Raw genomic sequence first — 27,745 nt, 5'->3', positions numbered from 1 at the left:
CCTTAACTGGGCCCTCTGCCCTGCAGGTTGCCCACAACCCTCAGCCTCCACTGGCTGGGGCCTCCCCTTTCTTCACTTTGCATCAGAGTGAGGATCCCCGAGGCCTGAGGGATCACCCACTCTAGGTGTCTCATCAGCCCCCTCAAAGTATCAACTCAGCAATCTTTTCCCACGCCCCTGCCCTATAGGGCCTCCACGAGCACTGTGAGAGGGACCATGCCACCAAGACAATCAGACACAGTGGATGTGGAGGGTCAGCTGTGAAGGCTAGGGATGGGGTGAGAGCTGGTGTCCAAGCAAGTTGCTGACAGCTGTAGGGTGTGTGGATGCCGGCAGAGTGGCCAGGAACCCACTGCTGCTTCAAGATGGCAATGGAGATGAATGTGGTCCAGCAGAATAGGCAGGAGCCCTTGGGTGGCACTTGGGACAGGAGCTAGTTGACCAGGTCTATGGGACCATTCTGAGGCAGGACAGCCAGGCAGCAGAGCTGATGGGAGGGGATGGTGCAAATGTGGCTGAAATTGGTTCGTGATATTGTGCAGGTCACTAGAACATTTAGGTCAAGATAACTTGCAGGCCCAAAACATGGGTTTAGAGGTGGCACCAGTGTGTGTGTGGCGGGGAGGGTGGGAGGACACATTGTTTAGCAGGGAGAGATAGAAGGGGCCTGGGAGGGTGTTGAGGAGGAAATGTGTAACTACAGCCCTGGGGAAGCTGTGGACAAGACAGATGTGAGGGGCGTTGGAGTGGGCTCCTTTGGGCCCTAAAGTCTTTGAGCTGATACGACTAGGGATCGGAGGACACACCACAGGGTGGGTGGCAGTGACCCCAGATGGCACCAGGCGAGAGCCACCTGGCCACAATGAGAGTGCAGCCAGAGACTCAGAAAGGCGCCAACTGGAGCTAGGTGGCTTTTCCAGACCAAACTACACAGTCATTGTACAGACTGGGAAACCGAGTCCAGAGAATCAGTCGTGGGCAAGTCCCTGCCAGGTGCTGACTGGTCCAACAAGACGGAGCCCAGGTCCAGTCTGTGAACAGCAGCCAGGCCCGAAGGCAGCCAAGAAGGCCTGCATTGGTTCCCGTGTGGGCGGAGGCCGCCTTGATTTCTAAACGGCCTTTCCTGTCGACACCAGCAACACAGTGCGGCCTCCGCAAAGGGCTGCGACCTGTGGGCGCTAAGATGACCAGCGCCGCCCAGAGAGCTCACCCAGGGCGCCCTCCCCGCCCCTGACGACAGTGCCCGGCGCCACTAGTCCCGGGAGGGGGGGCAGGTCATGCCGAGCGCCCCAGCATGTAAGGGCATCTGCAGGACGCTCGTTTCCGAGCGGGAAGCCCAAAAACGCGTGAGAGGGAAATGAGCCAGGACCCCGACCCACGCCCATCCGCACACGCCTGAGAAGTGGCGAGGTGCGACTGAGGGCGTGAAGGGAAAAGGCGGGGTGGGAAAGGAATCGGGGGCTGCGCACGCGCACTCGCGGTGCACTTCGCTGGGGGAGGGGCACTCACCAGTCCCCGCCCCTCCCCGTCCGGCCCCGCCTCCCGTCCGGCCCCGCCTCCCCCTTCCGGCCCCGCCCAAGGGGCGGTGGGGGGAAGAATCTGCGCAGGGCCAGGTGCGTCCCCTGCAGGTCACGGGCAGAGCCGCACCCTGGTTCCACCCTCGGCCCCCCCGCACAGACGCCCGCCAGCCGAGGGGCGCGGAGACCCAGCCCGGGCCTTCTCCTGGCGCCACAGCACCCCTGGCGAACGGGCAGTGCCCCGGGACACCCCGTGCTCGCCGGCGGGCCAGCAGTTACCACGGCTGCGGGAGCACAGGGGCGCGTGACGTGAGGCTCCGCCCCTCCGTTGGGCCCCGCCCCCGGCCCCGCCCCGCGCCGGCCTCCTGCGCCGAGACCGCCGCTGTTGGCGCGGGGGCCGCGGGGCCGCTGGGGGCGCAGCTTGGCGGGCTCGGCGGAGGAGCGGGGCCGCGGCAGGCCGGGAGCGAGGCGGGGCCGTCCCCGCCCGCGATGCGGCGCTGAAGCCAGCATGGCCGGTCCAGGCCCCACCTTCCCGCTGCACCGGCTCGTCTGGGCGAACCGGCACCGCGAACTGGAGGCCGCGCTGCACAGCCGCCAGGTGAGGCCCGCCCGGCCCCCGCCCGACCTTCGGCCCCCCGCCCGGAGCTCTGGCCCCCTCCCCGGGGACCGCCCAGCCCATCATCCTTGCAGCCGCCCCGAGCCGAAGCCCAAGTCACCTGCCAGGCACCCTGGAACCTCTGGTTTTGGCTCCCAGGCTGGGCCTTACCCACCCCCTACTGCATCAAGCCCTAACTGAGCTGGGCAGAAGGCATCCAACCCTGGACAGCCGTCACCAGGCTCGTCCATACTCCTAACGACACAGAACCTGCACTTCTGCCTGGCCATGACCTCACCCGAACAGAGGGCTGGAGATGGGCAGTGCCCTCCTGTGCCAGGATGCGCAGGCCACCCTCTGCCATGCCCCCGGTCCGTCAACCTTCCTTGTTTCCTGCCGTGCCCCCTGACCCCATTCAACCTTGTTCACTTGCCTGGGCCACGCCTCTCTGTCCTTGCTGAGTGTCCCATCTCCCCCAGCATGACATTGAACAGGAGGACCCCCGGGGGCGGACCCCTCTGGAGCTGGCTGTGTCCCTGGGGAACTTGGAGTCCGTAAGAGTCCTCCTGCGACACAGTGCCAACGTGGGCAGAGAGAGCCTGCAGGGCTGGGCAGGTAGGGGCAGGCACAGGGTTGGGGGGGAAGCCAGCCCAGAGCTGTCTCAAGGGCCCCCCCAGCAACCTCGTGCCTCCCAGTCCTGCAGGAGGCGGTCAGCACCGGGGACCCCGAGCTGGTGCAGCTAGTGCTTCAGTATCGAGACTACCAGCGGGCCACCCAGAGGCTGGCAGGCATTCCAGAACTACTCAACAAACTCCGCCAGGTACCGCGGATATAGGGGAGTTGGCCGGGAAGGGGACCCCCCTGGTCACTTGGGCCGGGTCTGGGTTTCTCACCACTGTGAACAAAGACTGACCCTCTTGACCTCACCCATGGTCATGTAGGACACCTGGGGCTGAGAGCAGGCAGGCCCTTGGGCAGGAAAGTCCTGCCTGGTGTCCAGGGGTCCCTGGTGGGGGTGCTGGCACTTTAGGCTTTGGGCTACATGGAAATCAGTCTGGGGGGCATGTGATATCTCCTAGAGGGGAGTGGGCTGGGCCCCTGGAAGAATTGCACATGCTCCTGAAGTAGGCCAAGGGGCCTGGCTGGCCTAGCACCCATTGAGCCCCATGCTCCCCACCCCAGGGACAGGCATGGAGGGACTCATTGTAATTGTCTTTGCAGGGGAGGACTCGAACTCAGAAGGGCAGCACCCCCAGAGCCCCCAGTAAGCCTGTGGCCATTGAGGCTAGCCCCCAGACCTCCAGGGGCTGCTACCCAATCCTCAAAGACCCCACTTGGTCTCCATTTTCTGGGCAGGAGTTGACAGGGCTGAGGGTGGCATATCAAGGCCAGCTGGAGGGCTGGGGTTCCAGGAAGGGAGTATGAAGCGCCAGGCCCACTGGCTCCCACACCTCAGAGACCCTAACAGCAGCTCTGGTCCACCGTAGGCCCCTGATTTCTACGTGGAAATGAAGTGGGAGTTCACGAGCTGGGGTGAGTGGGGCCGCTGGTTCGGGGTCTTGGGGTGGGCTGTGGGGAGTAGTCGCAGTGACTTCGCTGCCCCTGCAGTGCCCCTGGTGTCCAAGATGTGCCCCAGCGACGTGTACCGTGTATGGAAGCGCGGCGAGAGCCTGCGAGTGGACACCAGCCTGTTGGGCTTTGAGCACATGACCTGGCAGCGTGGCCGGAGGAGCTTCATCTTTAAGGGCCAAGGTGAGCGCTGCCCACCAGCCCCTGGCTGCACCCCAGAATAAGACCCTGAGTTGGGAGGGGGCATTCCCCTCTGCTTTGAGCCTACCTCTGACTTGTGCCCCATCTCACCCATGGCGGCTGGCAGAGTCGGGGGCCCTGGTGATGGAGGTGGACCACGACCGGCAGGTGGTACACACGGAGACACTGGGCCTTGCCCTGCACGAGCCGGAAGTCCTGCTGGCCGCCATGCGGCCCAGCGAGGAGCACGTGGCCAGCCGCCTCACCTCTCCAATTGTCTCCACCCACCTGGACACGCGCAACGTGGCCTTTGAAAGGTCAGCCGGGACGTGGTCACTGTGGGTGAGATGGGGCAGGGGGCAGGAGCCTTCAGCGTTGAGAGCAGGCCTCTGAGAGGCTGCTTAAATGGGAAGGTTGGTGCCATGCCAGTCACTGCCTGTGGTGGTCAGACTCTTGGGGCTTTGACCTACCCTGTACCTGTCTATCTTGGCAGCTTTATTCCCGGGGCAAGAGGAGGACAGGGCATCCGGTCTGTTTGCTTCTGATCTCATTTGTTCCCCTAACAAGGATTTTGACTGGGGATTAGGGCAGCATGCGCTTGCACAAACGAGCTGTATTGAGATATCATTGGCCTATTTGAAGTGTGCAATTCAGTGGTCCCTGGTATATTCATAGATACATTGAAACACCACCACAATTCTAGAACATTTTCTTCAACAGAAGCCAGCCCTGAGCAATCCCTGATCTCTTCTCTGGACCAAACGTTCCTTTAATAAAATGCCTTTGCCTTCTTTAACTTAGCATAATAACATCTCCCAAGTCCTTTTTAAAAAAACAAACGATTTTTTATTATACATTATGTGGAGGTTTGACATTTCAGATCATGAACTTTGTATTCAAAAGTTTAGACGACTCATCAATGCCCATCTTCCATTTCTCCCAAGGTAATGCCCATCAGCAGTCGGGCCCATTGCTCTGCCTTCTCTCCTTTGCCCTCCCTGCTCTTGGTAATCTCCAAAAGTTTGTTCGACTGGGAGTGAAAGTTTTTATCTTGTTTATTTCCCTTTATGTCCATGGTCTCGTCTCATACTTGCCCTTCTGTGACTGATTGATTCCACCCCGTGTTGACTAATGTCCTCCAGGTCTGGCCACGTAGTTCTGCCTTTGTTAGCGACGCATCGCAGTCCACTGGGTGTGAGTACCAGTATTTCCGTGTCCTCTTTTCTCCCGATGGGCATTTAGGTGGTTTCCGTCTTGCTGTCGTGAACAGTGGGCTCTGCTGTAGCCGGGGCCAGGGCATCTCTGGTGGCTGAACAGTATTCCGTCTCGTGTAAGGCCACATTTTCAATATCGATTTGAAAGGGCATTTGGATAGTGTTTTCCCCTTTGGGGCTGTTGTGAACAATGCGGACAAGTCGTTGTGTGGACAGGAGCAGAACCCTGGGTCCTGCAGTGTCACATGAGGAGCTGCCGGCCTGGACTGCTTTTCAGAGGAACTGCGTCACTACACCTTCCCCGTGACAGTGTACAAAGGTCCCCGTTTCTCTTCCTGCAGAACGCTGCTCACTAATTAGGTGCCTTTGATTCAGGTCATCCCAGGAGGTCTGACGAGCGATCGCCTGGTGGTTTTGAGCTGCTGTTTCCTGAGGACTAATGATGTGCGAGCGCCTGTTCACGGGCTTATTAGCCATTTGTGTATCTTCCTGGGAGGGCCTGTGCCCGTGTTAGAATTCAGGTTGCTTTTCCTTTTATTACAAGTTATACGCATTCCTTCTAGTCGAAATACGAGGACCTTCTCAGGTGGATGATTGGCCGTGTTTCCCACCTGCGGCTCGTCTTCGCGGCTCCCTCATGCCCTGGAAGCAAGAGGGTTTCATTCTGACCAGGTCTGTTGTTTTCTTTTGCTGACGGCCCTCTGGGCGCTTCTTTTGCCAAATCCAGGTCACATAGATTTGCCTTCTGTGTTGTTCTGAGAGTTGGATAGTCTTGTCACTTCACATTGAGGTCTTTGCCCCATTTTTTTCTATGCTGAATAATATGGATCCAACTCCACTCGTCTGCACATGGCATCGTTTGCTGGGAAGACTTGTCCTGCTTCACGGATGGCCTTGGCGCCCATGTCAAAACCCAGTCGGCCAGAGGCGTGTACGGCTTTACTTCTACACTCTCACTTTTTCCATTGGTGAACGGGGTGGGGAAGTTTCAAAAAACTTCATGGTAGAATGGAATTTTTCCATGAACTTTCTGAAGCCACTTTGTCTTTCGCCTCTTATGCCAGCACCTCAGTACCTGAGTATAGTCGCCTTGTACGGTTTCAGAATCCCCGCGTGTGAGCCATCCACATGTGTCCTTCTTTTTCCAGGATTACTTTGGCGTGCAGTTCCATGTGGATTTTAGAGTCCGCGCCGCGATTTCTACCAAGAAGTCAGCTGGGATTCTGAGAGCGCTGCGTTGAGTCTGTAGAGGGCTTTGGGAAATGCTGTCATCTTAACAATGCCGAAGAGCCCTCGTGGTTCAGCGGGTACTTGTTGGGCTGCTAACTGCAAGGTCAGCAGTTCGAGACCATCAGGCACCCTGTAGGAGAAAGATGAGGCTTTCTCCTCTCATAGGGTTACAGTCTCAGAAACTCACAGGGGCAGTGCTACCCTGCCCTGTAGGGCCCGCTGTGAGTCAGCATTGACTGGGTGGCAGTGAGTCTGGGCTTTTTTAACAAGGTTAATTCTTCTGATCCATGACCTTGGGATGTCTTTCAGTCTTTTTAGCTCTTTCATTTGTTTCATCGGCATTGTGTTGTTTTCAGGATGAAAGTTTGGCACTTCCTCTGCTAAGTGTGTTCTGGAGTATTGAATCCTTTTGATGGTATTATTGTTGTGACTGTTGGAGCCATTGATTCCAACTCATAGCAACCCTGCAGACAACAGCAGGAAGCATGGCCCGGTCCTGCACCAGCCTCACCCTTGGTCCATCTTTACAACCACTGTGTCAGTCTGTCTTGTCAAGAAGGGCCTCCTTCCTCTTTTTCACCGTCCTCCACTTTACCAAGCACGATGTCCTTCTCCAGGGACCGGTCTCCTGATGACATGTCCAAAGAACATAAGACAAAGTCTCCCCTTCCTTGCCTCTAGGGAGCATTCTGGCTGTACGTCTTCCAAGATGGATGGTTTGGTCTGTTGGCAGTCCTTGGTACTTTCAACACTCTTCACCAGCACCCTCGGTCAAATGTAGCAATTCTTCCGTCTTCCTTAACTCAGTGTCCAACTTTCATATATGCATGAGACGATGGACAATACTGTGACTTGGGTCAGGTGCATCTTGGTCTTCAAAGCAACTTCTTTTCATCGCAATAGACACTGAAATAGTGTTTGACGAAATCCAATACCCTTTCATTTAAGAAAAAAACACAAAAAAACTACATACTCAACAAAGTAGGAATTGAAAGGTCTTACTCAGCTTGATAAAGATCACCTATCAAAAACCTAACATCATACTTAGTGGGAGAGAATGGATCAGAAACAATACTGAGATGTCCCCCTCTCCACTTCTATCCAACACTACGCTGGAGGTTCCGGCCAAGGGCAAAAAAAAGACAAGACTAGACGTCCAAATTGGAAAGGAGTACAACTCTCTCTACTTGAAGATGATACAATTGTATGTGTGAAAATTCCCAAGGCAACCACTGAAAACTAGTAGAACAAAGAATGTTTACTACGCTGCAGAATTTACACTTTAAAAAAAGCCGAACTCACAGCCATGAAGTCAGTGCCGACTCACAGCTGCCCCCTGTGGGTTTCTGAGACTATAACTGTATGGGAGTAAAAAACCCAGTCTTTCGAAGAACTACTGGTGGTTTTGAACCGCTGACCATGGAGATGGCAGCCCAGTGCATAACCACTACACTACCAGGGTCATCCCAGCGACCCTATGACAATACTTAAAACACCAACTGCATTTCCATACACTTGCAATGACTCATATGAACAATGAGACATGTTTAATTCCCTGAAGCATTTGCTGACAAAGATCGAGGATAGCAGCCTTCCATCTGGATCACAGTTCAGTGTGAAGAAAACCAGAGTCCTCACTGCTAGACCAATAGGTGACATGATCAATGGAGAGAAGATTGACGTCGTCAACCTCTTCGTCTCTTGGATCCACAATCCGTGCGCACTGCAGCAGTAGTCAGCAGACCACACGATGCCTTGCATTGGGTGAATCTGAGAAGCAAACTTGAGCCCAATCCCTGGAGAAGGCCGTCTTGTTAGGTAAAGCAGAGGAGCAGCGAAGGAGAGGTGGGCCCTCAAGGAGAGGGATTGACCCCGGGCTGCAACAGTGGCCTCCGGTATAGGAACCGTTGTGAAGGTGGCACAGAACCCAGCAGTGCTTCGTTCGCTTGTGCACAGGGTCATATGGGTCAGCACCGACTCGATGGCACTGAGATAATCATGTATTTTTAGGGTCTTTTTTCTATTGATATGATGCTTGGTATTAACAGTGGTTTAGATCTTGAGCCAGTCTTGCAAGTGGGATAAATCCCGCTTGGCCATTATGCATAATTGTTTTATATGCAATTGGATGTGGTTTGCTAGGGTTTTGTTGAGGATTTTATTTGTCCCTGACTAGAGCACATGTTGGTCTGTAGTTTTCTCTCCCTGATATGTCTGCTTGGTATTGGTATCATAGAGTTAGAAAATATTCCCTCCTCTTACATGATATGGGCAATGTGCCTGAAGCGTTGGTATTAATTTCTTTTAAATGCTTGGTAATGAAGCCATTTGGATCTTAGGTTGTATTTTTAAGGAGTTAAAAATTTTTTTTTAACGAATTCAATCGCTTCACTCGTTATAAATCTTTTCAGATGATCTATTTCTCCTTCAGCCCATTTCGGGGATTCGTGTCTCTGGGAACTTACCCATTTCGTCCAAGTTGTTTAATCTGTTGCCACACAAGGGTTCAAGGTGTTTTTTATAAACGTGTTATGCCAAGTTAGGTAAAGGTGTGCCGAGCATATCAGTTTTACATTCCACAATTCATGCACACTCTGGCTCTGTTCCACCATTACAACCCCCTCAGTGGACACCATCACTTACCTTCCTTCCGCCCTGTGTTTTGTTTCCATTCCCCCTGGGGTAGATGCTGCCCTTTGATCTTAAGTGGTGGGTTCTGCAGCGTGGAGATAGATGAGTCCCACCCGTCGCTGTCTGCTCAGTAAGCCTGTGATCCTTTTCAGAACACCTGGAGTTGGTAGCCGGTCACCATGTTCTTCCGTCTCAGGGTTGTGGAGACTGATGTCTGCAGAGTCGTTGGTCCACTGGGCTAATTGGCACCTTGTGTGTTGGTGTTCTTGCTTCTCCTTTCCTCTCCACGGGGAGGGAGCGATAGCTTCGCTTTTGATGGCTGCTCACGAGCCTCTGAGACCCCAGTCCATCCTCCCCACAGGAGGATGGCGGACATTGTCTTTGTTGACTGTTCATCTTGGCTGTGGTCAGTTGCCCTCGGTGTCCTCTGAAACGATGGTGTTTATCCCCCAAGCCCCTCAGGGACTTGTTCTCTCGTGGTGTGTGGATGTGTTGTGCGAGGAACTTGTACCTGGATCAGGAGGCAGAACACGGGGGTTGTGTGCGCAGAAGACGGGAGTACTGCATGGTTTAAAATCAGGAAAGGTGTGCGCAGGATTGGAGCCTCTCACCGTACTTGTTCTGTTTGCTGAGCAAATCATCAGGAAAGCCGGCTTGTATGAAGGAGAACGCTGTTCGCAATGGAGGAAGGTTAATTCACCTGAGATAGGCAGAGAACACAACCTTACTTGCAAGGGAGGGGGACTTGAAGCCCTTGCTGGTGAAGATCAAGGATTGCAGCCTTCAGTGTGGATGACGACTCAATGTCAAGAAGACCCAAATCCTCACGACTGGACCACCAGGTCACACCATCCTCAATGGAGGAAAGCTTGCAGCTGTCGAGGATCTCACCTGGCTAGGCTCCACAGATGCTCCTGGAAGCAGCAGCCAGGAGATCAAAAGATGTGTTGCGTGAGGTAAATCTGCTGCAGAAGCTCTCTTTAGAGTAGTAAAGAAGCAAAGGTGCTAAGAAGACCGAAGACGAGTCGATGCGTTTGAATGGTGATGCTGGAGAAGACCATTGAAAGGACCACGGACGGCCAGAAAACTAGTCTGTCTTGGAAAAAGTATGGCCAGAGTGCTCTTTTGAGGCCAGGGTGATGAGACATGTCGTCAGACGAGGGACATCGTGTTAGGTACATTGGAGAGGCAGCGAGAAAGAGGAAGGCTGTGACAATGGGCTCAGGCTTAGGGACAGTTGGAAGGACCACACAGAACCACAAGGTGCATTCAGTAAGTGCAGGGCTTCAAAGAGTTCATGGAAAATTGGAATTTAAAGGCAGTGGAATTCCCCCCCCCCCCTTCATATCGCCCTTTTGTGATTGACTTATTTAACTCACTACGATGTCCTGCAGGTTCCCTGTTACGAAGTGTTTGGGAGGTTCTTTAACACTGCGTCACTGTACTCCAGTGTGTGTGGGTACCACAGTGGATCCACTCATACTCACAAGGGCACATAGATTATTTCCATGTCTTCACTAATGTGACTTAACGCAACAGAGAACACGGGCATGGGTGTAGCTATATAAGGGGGCTTCAAACCCAAAACGGAAGAGATCACGACAAAGTGGAATTAAAAGATAATGGAATTTTCCCATTAACTTACTGAAGCCCCTTGTATCCGTCCATAACCCAGCTCTCGTTTCTTTAGGACAGATAGGAATCGAGGGTTTGCTGCATTGAATGGTATTTCTGTGTCCAACTTGCTAAGACACCCCATCCTGCTTCCCACAGTGGTTGCCTGGTACTCCAGTCTCGCCACATGCTTGCCTTATTGAGCGTAGCTGCCTTCTTCAATGGGATAAGATGATACCTCGTTGCTATCTTCATTTGTATCTCTAATGGGTAACAGTTGTGGGTAATTCATGTGTGTGTTGGCTGCCTTAGCATATTCTTGGGTGAAGTGTGAAGTTTCTGTCCATTTCCTCTGCCCATTTTTAATTTTTTTTTTGGTCTTGGTTGTTGAGTTGAAGTTTTCCGTGTCGTTTTGAGATTAGTCTCTTGTCGGGTGATTGCCAAATATGTTTTTGCCTAATATGTAAGTTCTCTCTCTCTTTCTCTTTTTTTACTCTTTTGCAGAAGTAGTTTGAAGTATGTCATTTTTAGAAGGTCCCGATCATCCAGCTTATCTAATGTTTTTAATGCATTTTTTTGGTTATGTTTGATAGTCTGTTCAGTTGCTCTTAGTTTTTCTTTACAAAAAAAACCCAAAAACTTTTCTTGATTTGTGGTATCGATTTTACATTTAGGTGGCTAATGTAGAGTTAGCTTGTCTATACTGCATGAGGGATGCATTTTGTTTTATCTGCAGATAACTATCTAGCTTTGCCATTTGTTAAGAGAGACCGTAACTTCCCCATGTGACGGATTTTGACACTTGGTCAAAACTCAGCTGTCCATAGGTGCGTGGATGTGCTTCCGGGTTCTCGATGCGCTGTGCCAGCGTCAAGCTGTTTTCTCTGGTGGGTGTAGAGTAGACTTTGAAATAAGGAAGTCTGATAGCTCTTCCTTAGTTCTTATGTAGTGCTTTCCTTATCTGGGTTGTTTCCTTTCTATATAAAGTTAGAGATTCCTCCTTCCCCATCTTCCTAAAGCATGTTCCTGGTATCTAAACCAAGATCTCATTATATCAGGAAGTAGCTCCGGGTAGTATTGACATTTTCAGCCTTGATTCTTCCTATCCACGAGCATGGTGTGTTGAGCTCTTCTTACTATCTTGTACTGGTATTTTGTAGGTTTTCCTGGACAAGTACTTTGTAGCTCTCTCGGTTTATTCCACAGTATTTTATATTTTTTTGGTAACTATTGTAAATGGCATTATTTTCCTTGCTCCCTTTTCAGAGTTCTCTCTGTTGGTGTAAACTGATCTTGAATGCTGACCTCATACCTATCACCTTGCTAACACTTGCAGCCGGTTCTAATCGTGTTCTTGCTAAATCTCTTGGATTTTCTATGCACAGGGTGGCACCATCTGTAAACTCGATGCCTTTTATTTCCCCTATTGCCCAGGCTAGGGTTCCCAGAGCAGTGTTAAATGGGAGTGGTGGTCAAAGGCATCCTTGACTGCTTCAGATACTTCCAACTTTTGGGGTGCCTTAGATTCATTTTCATTGATCTCAAAGCATTTTCCAATTTCCCTTTTGTGTTCTTCCACAAAGTTTTTGGTATTTTTTCTTTTTTGGGGGGTATTTGTTTCATGGGCACATTTTTGTAAGTCTCTCCAGAACATTTTTTTATTGATTTATAATTTTATTCCATTGTGGCCAAAGGACATACCCTGTACAATTTTTATTCTTTTAAACACACTGAGGTGTGCCCTTGAGAAGAAGGCAGGTCCTACGGTTGCCTCGGGAGCGCTCTGGAAATGTGTTCTGGGTGGTCCTGCTGTTCCTTGTTGACCTTTGGTCTCGTTCTAGCATCTTCAGAAGTGAGGTCTGGAAGTGTCAGCTGTCCCTATTGCGTCCAACAGACTTAATTTTTAATTGTGAAACATTGCAAACGCATAGAAAGAAGAGAGAGAGCAACATCGCTGGTCTGCTTGAACAGCCTCAACATGTACCGTCCTGATCCCCATGACCTCCTTTAACTCTTCTCTGGTGGTGCAGTTGGTTGCTGGTTGGGCTGCTAACTGCAAGGTCAACGGTTCAAAACCATCAACCGCTCCCCAAGAGAAAGATGAGACTTTCTACTCCCAATAAGATCTCCCTTCTTAGAAACCCACAGGGGCAACCCCGCCCTGTCCAATGGGGTCACTATGAGTCAGAAGTAACTTGATGGCAGTGAGTTCAGTTCGGTGTGGGAGCACTTTAAGACATCTCAGATACCATTTCTACAGTAAGTGCTTCGGCATGACTCTTAACCGATACAGATGTCTGTAAAACCCAACGCTGAGATCCTGTCACCGCTCACAAAATGAATAGTCTTTTCTCATCAGCGTCTGCGCTCCCAGTCTATCTTCAAATGTCCCCGGCTGTGCAGGCCCCCTCTGCAGGCCTCAGCATGAAGGGTGACCTCAGTGTGGGGCAGGTAGGGGAGCTGTCGGTAGAGGCTATTTCGGGAGGCCCTCACCAGCTCCTGTTGGGATGGTTTCAGGAACAAATGCGGCATTTGGGGCTGGCGGTCTGAGAAGATGGAAATGGTTAGCGGCTACGAGGCCAAGGTAGGAGGGGCTGGCGGTGGGGGTGCGGGTGGGAGACAGGCCCAGGAACTCTGCTCCTGTTCCACCCCCACCCCAGGGTGCTGAGGGAGCAGCAGCAGAGCTGTTGGGTTACAAGAGCCCTGTGGGGCCTGGGTGCCCATTCCCAGCTAAGCATGTCGAGTTCCCCTCAGCAGGAGCCCCTCCCTCCCAGGGCTCCAGGAAAGGAGAGGAGGGGGCTGCAGCTTCCTCAGGGAATGATGTCCTGGGCTTAGGTCCTGCCACCTTCCCTGTGTTTACGAGCTCGCTCGTGTCTGTCTCCTGGGGCAGGAAGACTCAGGTCCTGTGCCATTGTGAGGGACAGGCTCTGCGCTCCCAGCTCTCCCTCTGCGCCCCCCCCCCTCCCCCAGGTCTACAGTGCCACCAACGTGGAGCTGGTGACACGCACCCGTACGGAGCACCTCTCTGATCAAGACAAGTCGAGGAGCAAAGGTAAACCCAGGTGCGACTGCCTGCTGCCTGGTCACACCGTGTGGCGGGGGGCGGTCACCCTGGTCTGGCGTCAGGGACCAGTGGATTCTGGGACACGCTGGAAGGCGTCCCCTTCCCACCTGCCCCTCCCCCTACCTCCTAGGCTCCTCCCTCCAGGCATCCCTAAGTGCCCATGGGAGGGAGAAGGTGGGGGCAATCTGGGCACAGTGGCCTGAAGTCCTCTCACAGCTCATGCCCCTTCTCCTCAGGGGGGAAGACCCCATTCCAGTCCTTTCTCGGGATGGCCCAGCAGCACTCCACCCACAATGGGGTCAGTCGGGGCCAGGCCGGGTGGGCCGGGATGAGCTGGGCAGGGGTGGGGTGGGCCGGGCAGCACAAGGGTGGGTCGGCCTGGCCGTCTCCCTCCTGTGTGCTCAGCCCAGTCGGGGGGCTCCCAGGCTCCTGTACAGCAGGCGGCCAGCCCCACCAACCCCACAGCCATTTCCCCCGACGAATACTTCAACCCCGACTTCAGTCTGGAGGCTCGGAACATCGGGCGCCCCATCGAGATGTCCAGCAAAGTTCAGAGGTGAGGCTCGGGCCTGGCCTGGGTGGCTAGGGGCCTTTTTAGATGAGGGACCTGTTCACGCAGCTGGCTGGCTTCCCCTCGATTCTGCCTCTGCATGGGCCAGGCCCAGAGAACAAGCCACTCTGCCCTTGGCGAACGGGAAGATGAAGTGATGAAACGATCACATTTGGTTTCCAGCTCCACACAGTGCATCTTTCCTGAGCGGCAGAAGGGAACAGGGCCCGGCAGGTCCAAGGAGACCGACTCTCCTCACTGGCCATCTTTTCTCTTCGGTAGAAAGAGGCTGGTCATGCTGGCCATCAGCCTCACGCAGAAGCAGGAGGGCCCACAAACTTGCAGCCAGTCAATTCCAACTCACAGCAAACCCGTCGACAGAGCAGAACAGCCCCTTAAGGGTTTCTGAGACTGTATGGGAGTAGGCAGCCTCATCTTTCTCCCTTGGAGCGGCTAGTGGTTTTGAACCGATGACAGCCTGCTGCAAGATTGAGGGCCCAATGCGTGCTAATGCTGACTGGGACCAGCTGGTATCAGGTGACCACAGGCTAAGCCTCAAGTGGGTTATCTCTGCCACCTGGTAGAGGAGTGGGATTAGAACCTCTGCAGTCCTCGTTTCTGGGTTGTGCTGCACCTGAAACCACAGCAGAGGGTGAGGTACTGGCAGCTGGGGGCTGAGGAGGACGATTGGCAGTGTGGAGGCCCGAGGGCAGTCTGCCGCCTGCCCCCTGCCCTGTCACCTGGATGCATGTTACAAAACCATCCTGAGCCTCAGTTGTGGGGTCCAGGGCAGCTTGGGCCGGCAGGACAGAAGGACACCAGCTCTCGGGGGTAGTGGGGTAACCAAATGGAGAGGAGGGTGCCCTGACAGGGCCAGAGGTGGCCCTCCTGAGGGGGGCTTCAGCAGAGGATCTGTGGCCTCATGCGGCGGTTGGCCCGGCAGGTTCAAGGCAACCCTGTGGCTGAGTGAGGCCCACCCGCTGTCCCTGGGCGACCAGGTGACGCCCATCATCGACCTGATGGCCATCAGCAATGCCCACTTCGCCAAGCTGCGCGACTTCATCACCCTCTGTCTCCCACCCGGCTTCCCCGTCAAGATTGGTGAGGGCAGGCTTGAGTCAGGCACGGGGGTCGGGGGTCGGTGCTAGGGTCTGTCTCAGGGTGCCATTCCAGCTGGGCCTCTCCCGCAGAGATCCCCCTCTTCCATGTGCTCAACGCCCGCATCACCTTCAGCAACCTGTGCGGCTGTGACGAGCCCCTGAGTTCTGTGTGGGCGCCCGGCCTTGGCTCTGCCGCCTCAGGTACCCCGTCAGGAGGGCATGGGGGTGCCCAACACGCTGGTCCCTGAGCCCTGGCCTGAGCCTGGCACCTCCTGCCACCCACCCAGGGAGCCCCTTTCCGTGCGAGGTGGACCCTGCGGTGTTTGAGGTGCCCGAGGGCTACAGCGTGCTGGGCGCTGAGCGCAGCGAGCCCCCCCGGGATGAGGATGACGACCTCCTGCAGTTCGCCATCCAGCAGAGCCTGCTGGAGGCGGGCACGGAGGCCGAGCAGGTGGGTGCAGACAGGGGGCACCTCCCACCTCACCTGTAAGCCCACAGGGTACAGGTGGGAGCTCTGGGCTTTGCTGCTGCAGGTGACTGTCTGGGAGGCTCTGACCAGCGCCCGGCCCAGCACCCACCCTCCCCAGCCCACGGTGTATGAGGAACAGCTTCAGCTGGAGCGGTGAGACCCCCTAGGACCTGCTGGGCTGAGCTCAGCTCAACTGCCTGGGGTCCCAGCAGCCCAGGCAGGGGTGGGGGAACTGAGCGGTGTGGTGCTAGACCCAGGACCCCAGGCTCTGTCCAGTTTGCCTGCATCCGAAGGGCTGCCAGCCACTGCTGTTCCCTGGGCCTAGCCCTAGCCCTAGGCCACCTCCCCCAGCCTTAGGCTCACCCCTCCCTCTCCATCTATCTCCCCCTGCACCTCCACCGGCACGGGAAGAGCCCTCCAGGAGAGCCTGCGGCTGTCCGCAGAGCCTGGGGCCCCGGGGTCCCCACACAGGACGCCCCCGGAGCTGGCACATCCAAGCTTCGAGGAACAACTCCGCCTGGCCCTGGAGCTGTCCTCGCGGGAGCAAGAAGAGCGGGAGCGCCAGGGGCAGCAGGAGGAGGAGGACTTGCAGCGGATCCTGCGGCTGTCGCTGACGGAACACTGAGGCCCGGCCGCCGCCCCTGCTTTTTAAATTTATTTATTTATAAACTGTGCTGCCAAGCTCTGGGCCTGGAGCCCAGGTCGGCACTCGGTGGAGACCCAGTTGGAAATAAAGAGTTGTCCATCAGCAGGCTTGCTCCGCTCAATGGGCCCCTGTCCCAGGGACGGGTGGGGGTGGGGGTGGGGTGGGGTGGAGTGGGGGGTTGGTCCTTGGCCTGGAATCCTGGCTGCCACCTACGGGACTCTCTCTGCCAGTTGTTTCCAGTGAGGTGAGTTGAGTGCCCCTGGAGAGCCTGGTGGCACACTGCGTATGATTTGGGCTGCTAGCCTTAAGGTCAGCGGTTCAAACCCACCGGGGCCTCCGTGTGAGAAAGATGAGGCTTTCTGCTCCCTGAAAGATTTGAGCTCAGAGACCCAACGGAACAGTTAGACTCTGCCCTAAAGGGTCACTGTAAGGACAATGAGCGGTCTGGGGTGGCTGGTGTGTGCACCACCCCAAGCCCTGCCCACCTACTCAGGGTAGCCCTGCCACCCAGGACGTCAGGGTGATTGATTGGTGGGCTTCCAGCTCAGCTTGCCCCCAGCCAGTCTCCACTGCGGTCCATCCAAGCAACTGGACGAATGACTACCTGGCTCCAGGCAGGGGTGGGGTCCCCAGGGGTTATTTTTACATCCCAGCCAGCTTTCCCGCCACGCTGCGGGACTCCCCTTTGACAAGCCAAGAAGGGAGACTGCAGGAGCACAGCCCGCTGTGGAGAAATCAATTCGGGGTGCGGGGAGGCTTCCCCCGGCCCACGGGACACGAACCGCCTGACCGCCACGCCAACCGTGTTCGCTCGCCAAGCCAACCGTGGAGGCACCGAGCAGCGGGGAGCCGGGACGCGGCGCTTCCTGGGCTGCAGGAGGGGCGCCCAGCGGCGGGCACCTGCGCCCCGCCCCCGGCCCGCCCCCGGAGTGGCAGTGGGGCGGGGGCTCGGCCACCGAGACGCGAAGGGAGGGGCCGCGGCCACTGGGCGCCCGCTCCGCAGGCCGGCCGGCCGGGCGCCTGGCCCTTTAAGGGCCGCCCCCGGGGAGGTGCCAAGCTCTGGTGGCTCCGCTCTCTCCTTCCTGGTCCTGCGGGGCCCGACCGTTCATGGGACTGAGGGAGGGGCCCGTGCCCGGCGCCAGCCCAGGTGTCCCGGCCTGGTCCCATGGCTCTGGTCACAGTGAGCCGATCGCCCACGGCCAGCGGCCACTCCACGCCTGTGGAGCCCACGGTGAGTTTGGCGTTGCAGCTGGGCCAACCCACGCAGTTGGCTAGCTGCTGGGCCTGGGGAGCACACCCTGCCCACCGGGCTCAGCCCCTCGAGCTGGACAGGAGGGGGAGGAGGGAAGGTGTGTGTGTGTATCAAGGGAGCCCCCCCAAACGCAGGCTGTGGGGTATGGGGGGGAGACGATGGTCCTGGAAACTCTCACTTAGACAAAATTGGGAGTCCTGGTGCAGTCTGGGCTGAGGAGCACCCTTTCCTGGCCCAGTATCTGCGCCACCCAGGTCTGCCCCTCCAGGTCTCCCTCCCTCCACCTGGACTGGGTCAGGCGCACCAGCTCCTGCAAGTGGGGTGGAGAGTGGATCCCGTTTCTAGCCAGTGGACCCTACTTTGGGGCCTCACCCCCTGACAGGGGAAGGGGGGAACCCCCAAAGCAGCCCCACCTCCACACCCAGCAGCCGCCAGAGAGGGGCATGGAGAAGAGCTCCCCTCTCGCTCTGCCATGGGGACCTCCTTTTCAGCAGGTCCAAGCATCCAAACGGAGAAGCCGGCTCCAGCGAAGGTGAGACTCCCTCACACAGAAGCACCCCATCCAGCCCTGGGCCTGGCTCCTGCCATCTTAGACTCCAGGTGTCAGGCTGGGAGGGTCCTGAAGAGCCTGTCCCCCTGGGTGTGGCCCGCTGCCTTTACCTCCACCCTCTCCCTGACTGTTGGGGGGCTCCTGCCCCCACCACCCTGGACCTGGCTCAGGTCAGTGGTCTAAGCAAAAGGGCAGGAAGGACTCCTGGGCCCAGGACATCTGCGAAGTTAGGCATGTGGGAGACGTGGAACAGCTCTCCCCCCCCCCCCCACACCCTTTGTGAGACCAGATGGGCCAGGGTCTTCAAGAGCCTCTGTGGTCACTCAGTGCCGACCCACTGCCCTCATGTCCGTGCTGACGCAAAGCGGCAAGTGGCACAGAGGAGAGCTGCCCCGTGGGCTTTCCGAGGAGGAAGGAAGATTCCTCGAAGCACACTGCCCCTTCTTTGTCCCAGGAGTTGGGGTGGGGAGTGGGTGGGAGGCGCTTTAACCAACGCACCTCCTCCGGGGTTCACTGGGAACCGGTTGGACTTGCCCATTCACAGGCCTCAGGACAGACCTCCTAGCCCTCCGTGTGTTTTACGAGGCTTCTGGGTGGTTCTGTCAGTTGTAGAGGAAGGGCTCATCCCCTGTTTCCCCACCACCCTTCCAGGCAGAGCTTTGCTGTGCTCCGGGGGGCCGTGCTGGGGCTGGTGGACGGAGAGGACGATGGAGAGACAGCTGAGGCCAGCCCTGATCCAGCGGGTGAGGAGCCGCCCCAAGGAGACCAGACGGACGATGGGCACGGGCCCCAGAGTCCTCGGAAGCAGGAGCAGACACAGCATGTGCACCTCATGGTGGAGTTGCTTCGGCCACAGGATGACATCCGCCTGGTGAGGGTCCCCCCACCCCGTGGAAGAGGGGGGAGCTGAGGGAGCTCGGTACGGGGGTTAGCTACCAGAGACACGTTGTATTAGTGGACGAGCTGCTGGGGTCTGGGGGCCAGAGAAGCAGGGGAGCATTGCCCTGCGATGGAAATGGGCCCGAGGCCCATTTCTGTCTGGTCTGTTGGGTCATGTGCTTTGTGCTCGGCGAGGGCTTCCAGGGCTTCCTCTGGGGGCTGGCGTGCTGGGAGTGGGGAGCAGAGGAAAGGATGTGGGGGTAGGTGGGCACATTAGGCCCAGCTCTTGGTCCCCAAACACAGACCTCCCACTGCGGCAAAATATGGAAAAGCAGTGAGTCTTTCTTAAAGCGGGGGTTTCTTCAGGGGGAGGGGGAGGGGCGGGGGAGCACGGTCTTTCACATGGAGACTGTGCCCTTGATGTTTCATTGGTGACAAAATATTTCTTTCCCAAAATGATGATGATTGGGAACAACGTCAGGGTGGTTTGTGGGTGGTCGATTTTTTTTTAAAGCCTTTTTATGCAGCAGAAATTTTAAAACAGGAACCCTCTGTCAGCCCTCACTCAGTCACTTCTGTCTGCCGTCGAATCCATCCCGACCTTTTAAACCAAAAAAAAACCGCACCACCATGGAGTTGATGCTGACTGACAGTGCCCTGATGGGACAGGGCAGCACTGCCCTGTGAGCTCCTGAAACTAACTCTTTAGGGAATAGAAAGACCCGTCTTCCCCTGTGGAGTGGGCGGGTGGTTTTGAACTGCTGGCCTTGCATATTGCAGCCCGGCACATAACCACTATGCCCGCAGAGCCCAGAGGCAGAGCGAGGGACACTTTCAGCTGCAAACTTCAAAGCCAACAGTTTGAAGCTACTAGCCGCTCTTCCATGAGATTCATGGTCTGAGAAACTCCCAGGGGGCGGTCCACTGGGCCCTGTAGGGTCACTTTGAAACGGAAGTAACTTTACGGGGAGTAAGAAAGCCTTGTGTTTCTCCAGCTCTCAGCCCCCTATTGTCCTTGTTTTTCCTATGTGTGATTTGAGTCAGACCACCTTGGCATCCATTGAACAGCGTATTTGTTTTGTGGTGTGGACGGCAGTCCCACTCGGCTGGTTGTTCCCCATTCCCACTCACGCGCTCTGCTAGCCTGCCCTGCCCTGAGCTCTCTGCCCTGCACATCCTGCCCTTTTGATCTCTTGGCAGTGCCTGCTCTAGGAGTTTGTACTTCCCCGATATGACTGCTCCCACTTGATCGGCCTGTCTGTCATTTGTCTGAAAGCTGAGCCACACAGCGATGAGTTCACTGTCGGGTTTGAAGGGTATCCCAGGGCCACCATCTGGGGGGCTGTCCCATGCAGCGCTATTGGACCAATAAGCTTGGTCTTTTTTAAGGATTTGAATTTGGCGTCTTCTCCCACCTTTGGCCCCCACTCTGGCCAGGAACTCCCAGCGTGATGTCGTTCAGGGCTGTTGGCAGCGGGAGCTGGGCACCATCTAGTTCCTCTGGGCTCCGGGCTAGAAGGCCGGGCTCCTACTGGGGCTGGTGTGCTGGGGAGCAGAGAGAAGGCACAGTGCTATAGCCAGGGAAGGGTGGCAGGCTGCTGGGCGGTTCGTCCTTTCGGCTAACTTTCCTTGCGTCAGCTTTTGGGACTCCGGGCCCTACTAGGATGTAGCACATGGTTTTTGTAGACCGTTAGGCCCATTGACCCCGCCCCCTCCCCTGCGACTCATCCATCAAGGTGTTCGATGATGGCTGAGACATTTTTATACGTTTGCCCCCGTGTGTTCTAGATACCCTGTTCTCTAATTAAAAATCAAAAGCATGTTGTGGGTCCATGAGATCCAACGGTGGGGATCCACTGGCTTGGGAGATCACGTATCTGGAAAGGTGGGAGTGGGCAGAAGGGGTGCGGGCAGATCTGAGCTGCTGAGGGAGATGCCAGATCTAGGCCTGGGCGTGGGGGCAGGGAGGACAGTGGGGTCCTCTAGGCTGCTGTGACTCAGGGTTCCTCCCTCCGCATCTCCCCCAGGCGGCCCAACTGGAGTCAGCCCGGCCCCCTCGGCTCCGCTACCTGTTGGTAGTGTCCACGAGGGAACACATTAGCCAGGAAGAGACGGTCCTTCTCGGGGTGGACTTCCCAGACAGCAGGTGGGAGAGGGACAAAGCAGGGTGGTGGGGGGAGAGAAGGAGGGGCTGGGAGATGATTAGCATCCTTTGCCCCTGTCAGCTCCCACAGCTGTACCCTGGGCCTGGTCTTACCCCTCTGGAGCGACACCCAGGTGTACCTGGATGGAGATGGGTAAGAGGTGGCAAGTGGAGAGAGCGGCCGGGAGGGTGCAGACACCCAGTGTGATGGGGACCAGGTGGGCAGTAGACTGCTAAGCTGGGAGTCTGGGGCCCACCCTGCCCTACCTACTGCTTCCCTCTGGGACCCAGGTGGGCTTCTGGCCTCTGACCGCTGCTCTTCTGCAGGGGCTTCAGTGTGACCTCGGGGGGACAAAGCCACATCTTCAAGCCCATTTCCATCCAGACCATGTGGTAAGGCTGGGCGGGGCTGGCCCAGGCTCGGGCCAGATCACCCGGGCAGGGACAGCAGGCAGGACAGTGTGGCCCCTTCTCCTGTCCCCAGGGCTACGCTCCAAGTGTTGCACCAGGCGTGTGAGGTGGCGCTCGGCAGCGGCCTGGTGCCGGGGGGTAGTGCCCTCACCTGGGCTGCCCACTACCAGGACAAAGTGAGCTCTGACCAGCACTGCCTCAATGAGTGGATGGCCATGACTGATCTGGAGTCTCTGCGACCCCCCAGCACTGAGCCTGGCCGGTCAGTGCACAGGGGCTGGCTGGGTGGGGAAAGGGGGGTGGTGGGGGTGGCTGGGAGCCGGCCCCGAATGGACAGCCTGGCCCCTCCCCAGGCCCCCAGAGCAGGAGCAGATGGAACAGGCCATCCGGGCCGAGCTGTGGGCAGTGCTGGACACCAGTGACCTGGAAAGCATTACTTCCAAGGAGGTGGGTCCACATCTCCTCCTGCCCGCCCCCAGCCCCTCCCTCCCACATGGCCTGACCTCCACGGGGTGCTGAGGTCCACTGGGAAGGTGGGGAGGCCGACCCCTGGGAACTGACCTCCCCCTCCCCCAACCAACCTGCTCTGTCTGCAGATCCGCCAGGCCCTGGAGCAGCGCCTGGGCTGCCCATTGCAGCAGTACCGTGACTTCATCGACAACCAGATGCTGCTGCTCATGGCCCAGCAGGACCGGGCCTCCCGCATCTTCCCCCACCTCTACCTGGTGAGTGGCCAGCCCGGCCAGGGGTGGAGCGCGGGTGGGCTGGAGGGAGGGGAGAATGGCGCCTCTCCTCCCCTCTCCACAGGGCTCCGAGTGGAATGCTGCCAACCTGGAGGAGCTGCAGAGGAACAGGTAGCCCGGGACCCCTCTGTGGGCCCCTTTCTCTTGGCCCCCAGCACTTGGCCTGGCCCCTTGCCTGGCCACCATGGTCGTGGAGACCCCAAGAGCAAACAGAACGCCTCCCACCCCAGGTGACATGAGGCCTATTTGGAAGCCTGGGTCCCCCAGGTTACGTGTTGGGCTGCTAGCTGTAAGGTCAGCAGTTCAAAGCCACCAGCTGCTCCAAGGGAGAGAGAGGGGACTTTCTAGTTACAGTCTCGGAGCCCCACAGGGGCAGTTCTACCCTGGCCTCGAGGGTCGCCCCGAGTCGGCATCCACTCGATGACCGTGAGTTGGGCTTTGGCTTGACTCCGGAGGTGGAGCCGTTTCCCTCCCCGGGGACCTGGTGGGGCTGCCTCCCGACTGGTATCTGCCCTTGGTGCCCTGTGGGCTTCTGGGAAACCTGTGCAGGGCCTGTAGCTCCCCAATAGCTGTATCACAACTCTCAGCCGGAGGTGCAGGGGCCGGTGGGAACCAGCCCACTGCAGACCAGGGTTTGACCATGGCCACAGCCACCTGGCAGTTGGCTCTGTCACCGCCCACCTGTGGCCTCCCCACATGTCCTCTGACCAAGCCCTAAGCAGGAGAGCCCAGCAGCCCTGCCCGCATCAGCCTGGCCCTGGGCCCTCTGCTGCAGGGTGAGCCACATCCTGAACATGGCCCGGGAGATCGACAACTTCTACCCGGAGCGCTTCACCTACCACAACGTGCGCCTCTGGGATGAGGAGTCGGCCCAGCTGCTGCCCCACTGGAAGGAGACGCACCGCTTCATCGAGGCCGCCAGGTTAGGGCCTGGGCTACGTGCGGGGCTCCTGCCCTGGGCCTTGGCCTGGGGAAGGCTGAGCTGACTGTGTCCCACCCCCTGCAGGGCTCAGGGCACCCAGGTGCTTGTCCACTGCAAGATGGGCGTCAGCCGCTCAGCCGCCACGGTGGCAGCGTACGCCATGAAGCAGTACGGGTGGGGCCTGGAGCAGGCGCTGCGACACGTGCAGGAGCTCCGGCCCATCGCCCGGCCCAACCCCGGCTTCCTGCGCCAGCTGCAGACCTACCAGGGCATCCTGACTGCCAGGTGCCCAGCGAGAAGGCCGGGAGGAAGGAGGAAGGGTTGTGTGGCGGTGGTGGGGTGGCTCCTGGGTCACTCAGCTGACTCAAGGCCACCCCCTCTCCACAGCCGGCAGAGTCAGGTCTGGGAGCAGAAAGTGGGTACGGTCTCCCCAGAGGAGCCCCTGGCTCCAGAAATCTCTCCGACGACTTTCCTAGCCCTTCCCCCTGAACCGGGAGGCAGTGGGGACGTGGAGACTGGGGAGCTGGAGGAGAGTCGGGCAGTCCCAACTGAAGAGCTGAGTCCCCGTCCCCGGATCAACCTGCGTGGAGTCATGAGGTCCATCAGTCTTTTGGAGGCTTCCTCGGAGCTGGAAGGTGCCCCAGGAGCTGGTGACTTGCCAGGGGTGAGGTTCTACTCAGGGAAGAGGTGGATGGGATGGAGAAAGACCAGGGCTGGTCTTCCATTTCAGGCGCGGAACAGGTTGGTATCGGAACCTAGGCTGGCCTCCTGGGTGTGGGTCCCCTGAGAGGTCAGGGCCCCGGGGGGCTGGGCCTGCATCCTGGGAACAGCTCTCTTCCCTCCGCCCCCGTCGCTGAGCGGACCTGGACGGGCAGGCTTCTCAGAGGAGAGGTCTGCTATCAGGGTCCGCCCGGGGGTCAGGGAAGAGGAGTGCCTGGCCTAAGTGGGCTGCTTGAGTGAGCCAGCCAGTGCTGGAGCAGGCAGCGGCCCAGTGTGTCCCAAGGCCCCACTACCTGAGTGTCTCTCCGTGCTGAGCGCACGTGTGGCCGCCCAGTGTTGAGAGAGGGCAGGAGGATGGGAGAGGCTTCCTGGGTGCAGAAGGATTGGGAGTTGACGTTCCCAGAAGACAGGGGGCCATCGCTTGGCATTGGGACACAGCCCAGTCCAGAGCCTGGCATCACAGACGCATTTGTTTCCTTTGGCAATCTGGGCCAAGTACAAAGGCAGAGGGGGCCAGGGAAGCCCCTATCCTGAGGTCGAGGTAGGGATAGGAAGACCTGAGGCCAGCTGGAGGCCAGCAGGAAGTGACAGCAGGTGACAGGCAGGACCAGAGGGGTGGGGGACCCTGAATGGCTCAAGTATTCTGCATTCATTTGATAAATATTTTGCATTTCCCCCTCCCCGCCCCTCCCCTCCCCAGGCTTTGAGCCCAGTGTTCGAATCAAATAATAAATACAATAGATCCCACAACCGCCCTATTTTTTTCTTCTTCAATGAGGCCTCCATCTTCAGGCAGTTTCTTTGTTTGTAATTTTTATTGTGTGTTGGCTGAAGGTTTACAGAGCAAATCAGTTGTCCATTCAAAGGCCCACACACATTTGCTTCATGGGACCCGTTGTCATCCCCATGCAGTGACCTCGCTCACCCCACACTTCCTCTGTGTTTCCCACGTGCATTGCTCTTTCATCCCCAACCCTTCTGAGCTTGGGTAAATGCGGCACATGGCACATGGTCGAGGGGGTCTTGATGGCACATGGTCGAGGGGGTCCAAGGCGGGCATGCATCCGTCCCTTGTGTGACTGCCCCTTCAAGGCTGTCTCCTCTTTGCCTGTCTTGGGGAGATGTCCCCATGACACTTCCCTGTTCTCTCACCTCCAGGTATTCTCTTCCAGTGAGTCTTCAGACGAAGACCCTCCACAGCGCCCCCCTCAGCCACCAAAGGCCAAAGGGGTCCGTGGCTTTCGGCGAGGCCGGAAGGGGCCGTGGCCTGCCCTGAAGTCCCGCCAGTCGGTGGTTGCCCTCCACAGCGCCGCCCTGGTGGCCAGCAGGACCCAGGCCTTCCAGAAGCAGGAGCAGGAGCAGGAGCAGGGGGAGGAGGCTGGCTGTTCCTCCACGCCCAGGTGCCGGAAGGTGGTGAGGCAGGCCAGTGTGGATGACAGCGAGGAGGGTGAGGCCTGAGCACCCCACATGCTCACAGTCCCTAGACCAGTGGTTCTCAAGCTTCCCAATGCCGCAACCCTTTAATACAGTTCCTCATGTTGTGGTGACCCTCCTGACCCCCAACCACAAAATTATTTTGGTTTGGTTGCTACTTCATCACGGTCATTTTGCTACTGTTATGAATTGGGCAACCCCTGTGAAAGGATTGTTTGACCCCCAAAGGGGTCGCTACCCACAGGTTTGAGAACCGCTGCCCTAGACACTAAATAGAGGCAATTGAAGCCCAGCCCCTAGATGAACCGGGGTCCCAGGGACCCCAGGCCGGGTCCCACAGCCTCACCTCCTACAGCCTTAAGTCTCCGACCCACGTCCACCAGCTCAAGGGCTCAAGACTTTTTCTCAACCACTGGAGTTGGCTAGAGACCCTGAAGTTGCCTTTAGGGGTGGCAGCACCCTAGTTTCACTCAAAGCTCCTACCCTGGACGCTCCCTTGCAGCCGCAGGAATGCAAGCAGCAGGGGCTCTTTGGGCCGGCAAGGCTCACATCTCCCTCACCTTCCCCACTCCTGTCCCCCCTCTTCATTCCCGTGTCCTCCTTGGGGACTCTAGAGAGAGAAGGTGTCTCAGGCCCTACCCCAGGGAGGCTCTGAGGTGACAAGAATCGGTCCCCGATGGAGGGGCTAGCAGGTTGACCCCATCCTCACCCCTACCCACTCATAACTGGCCCAAATCTTTCCCTGCATTTGCCCCACCCCATGGCACAGCATGGGGGCCACGGGGGGGGGGGACACCAGCCCAAAAAGAGCCTTCTTTTTGTCCTTCATGGCCACTGGCCAGTTTCTCAGCGGCCTGACAGCACCTGGCTTTGTGCTGCACAATAAAGATCATTTACACATGGCGCTGGTCTGACTTGATGGGTGTTATCCGTGGGTCCCGCACAGCCATCTCTGGTTCCTGGACTCCGGTCCCTCCTGTGCCCTCACAGCCTCTTCAGGATTCCCAGGTGCCTCAGACAGACGAGGGGGGTGCGGGGTGGTGGGGGAAGTGGCATGTCTCAGGGAGTGGGTGGAGGGGAAAGAAGACTGGTGGCCAGACAATAATCTCCCTCATCTCCCCAGGCTGGGCCTGAGTCAACATGAGCTGTGCGCACCAGCCCAGCTAGGTCAGTGGGGACAACGCAGGGAGTTACCCAGCTGGCACCTCTCCGGACAGGACCGAGCCTGTTCCAGAAACCGGTCCTCTTCGGCACTGGACACGAGCTTTTGTGGGTTCCCAATAACCCACTTCCTGCTCCAGGCAGGAGGGCCTGACTGTCCAAGCCCTCCCCCTACCATCAAGCAAGAGGGTCCCCGTAAGAACCCCTGCCCTGCAGCCTGGGTTTCCCCCAGTCTAAGTGCTCTAAAGTGGCCCCACCCTGGCCTTTCGCTCCTTCCCAAGGACACACTCTGCCCTGTACACACTACAGTAGGGGTGTGTGTACTTTGCCCTGAGCTGGCACCAAACCTCATTGGTTGAAGTCTCAGGCAGAGTTTTCAGGGTGACTCAGTGACACAGTGTGGTTCCAGCTTTAACCTAAGATGCGGGGGTGGGGGGTGGGAGGAGACAGGGCAGGGGTATTGACTTGCAGCCTTGGCTTTGCCAGTAATTCACTCTGAATACTTTCTGGCAAAACAAAGGAATCAAACCAGGAAAGCTCTAGCACCCTATCACTTGGACATATCCTTGTAACCTTACGTGTGTGTGTGTGTGTGTCACACACAAGGAGCCTTGGTGGCTCAGTGCTTAAAGTGCTCCACTCGCAGCCCGGCCCGTTGAAACATGAGACTGTTTCCAGATAGATGACAGCCTGGGGACCCACTTGGCTGAATTGATGCCGGGGGCCCACTTGACACCCTAAGCCAACCAGGACTCTCACTCAGCCTGCTCCTTCAAGGGGTGTGGGGTGCTCAGGAAGGAGGTCAAGGCCAGGTCAGCACCCCTGCAGCTGTGGCTGAGAGAGGTGCTTTGTTTGTCCCCTGGGTTTTATGAGGATTCGGGTGGAAGTTTACCGATCAGGCAGGGCTTGTGTGTTTGGGGTGTGTGTGTGTGTTTTCACTATAATAATAAAAAAAATGGGAGCAGAGGATTAAGACTGATCTATGTAGTTCATGCTCATAATTTCTAAAACCTAAACCAAACCAAACTCACTGCCATCAAGTCATTGCCGATTCATAGTGGCCTTAGAGAACATAGGGGACCTGCCTCGGGGGTTCTGAGATGTACACTTTGAGAAGTGTAGAAAGTCCCTTTTTTCTCCCTCGGAGCGGC

General features: G+C 57.1%; 2 protein-coding genes across 4 annotated transcripts; both read left to right on the top strand.

Annotated features, from left to right (window-relative positions):
- Positions 1-1,860: 1,860 nt before the first annotated feature.
- ANKRD13D (ankyrin repeat domain 13D) lies at positions 1,861-16,481 on the top strand. Of its 2 annotated transcripts, none has more exons than XM_075545295.1 (15): positions 1,861-2,115; positions 2,592-2,727; positions 2,808-2,932; positions 3,600-3,645; positions 3,721-3,864; positions 3,989-4,178; positions 13,068-13,134; positions 13,521-13,602; positions 13,851-13,912; positions 14,040-14,170; positions 15,108-15,265; positions 15,355-15,465; positions 15,552-15,715; positions 15,798-15,886; positions 16,091-16,481. In XM_075545295.1, exons 1-15 carry the CDS (start codon positions 2,026-2,028, stop codon positions 16,356-16,358), a joined length of 1,863 nt encoding a protein of 620 aa, XP_075401410.1. In that variant the 5' UTR covers positions 1,861-2,025; the 3' UTR covers positions 16,359-16,481. The 2 variants fall into 2 exon arrangements, with proteins under 2 accessions (XP_075401410.1, XP_075401408.1); XM_075545293.1 differs by having other exon boundaries at positions 1,863-2,115; positions 16,145-16,481.
- A 952-nt stretch (positions 16,482-17,433) lies between these two features.
- On the top strand, positions 17,434-26,333 carry SSH3 (slingshot protein phosphatase 3). Of its 2 annotated transcripts, none has more exons than XM_075545292.1 (14): positions 17,434-17,610; positions 18,126-18,163; positions 18,833-19,052; positions 21,088-21,206; positions 21,286-21,357; positions 21,531-21,596; positions 21,688-21,876; positions 21,968-22,061; positions 22,211-22,339; positions 22,422-22,468; positions 23,133-23,279; positions 23,364-23,564; positions 23,667-23,943; positions 25,158-26,333. In XM_075545292.1, the coding sequence occupies exons 1-14, from the start codon at positions 17,545-17,547 to the stop codon at positions 25,455-25,457; spliced, it is 1,965 nt and encodes a 654-aa protein (XP_075401407.1). In that variant the 5' UTR covers positions 17,434-17,544; the 3' UTR covers positions 25,458-26,333. The 2 variants fall into 2 exon arrangements, with proteins under 2 accessions (XP_075401407.1, XP_075401406.1); XM_075545291.1 differs by having other exon boundaries at positions 18,123-18,163.
- The last annotated feature ends 1,412 nt before the right edge of the window (positions 26,334-27,745 follow it).

Source organism: Tenrec ecaudatus, chromosome 4 (genome assembly GCF_050624435.1).
Source record: "Tenrec ecaudatus isolate mTenEca1 chromosome 4, mTenEca1.hap1, whole genome shotgun sequence".
Classification (NCBI taxonomy): domain Eukaryota; kingdom Metazoa; phylum Chordata; class Mammalia; order Afrosoricida; family Tenrecidae; genus Tenrec; species Tenrec ecaudatus.
This window is presented reverse-complemented; position numbering and strand designations above follow the sequence as displayed.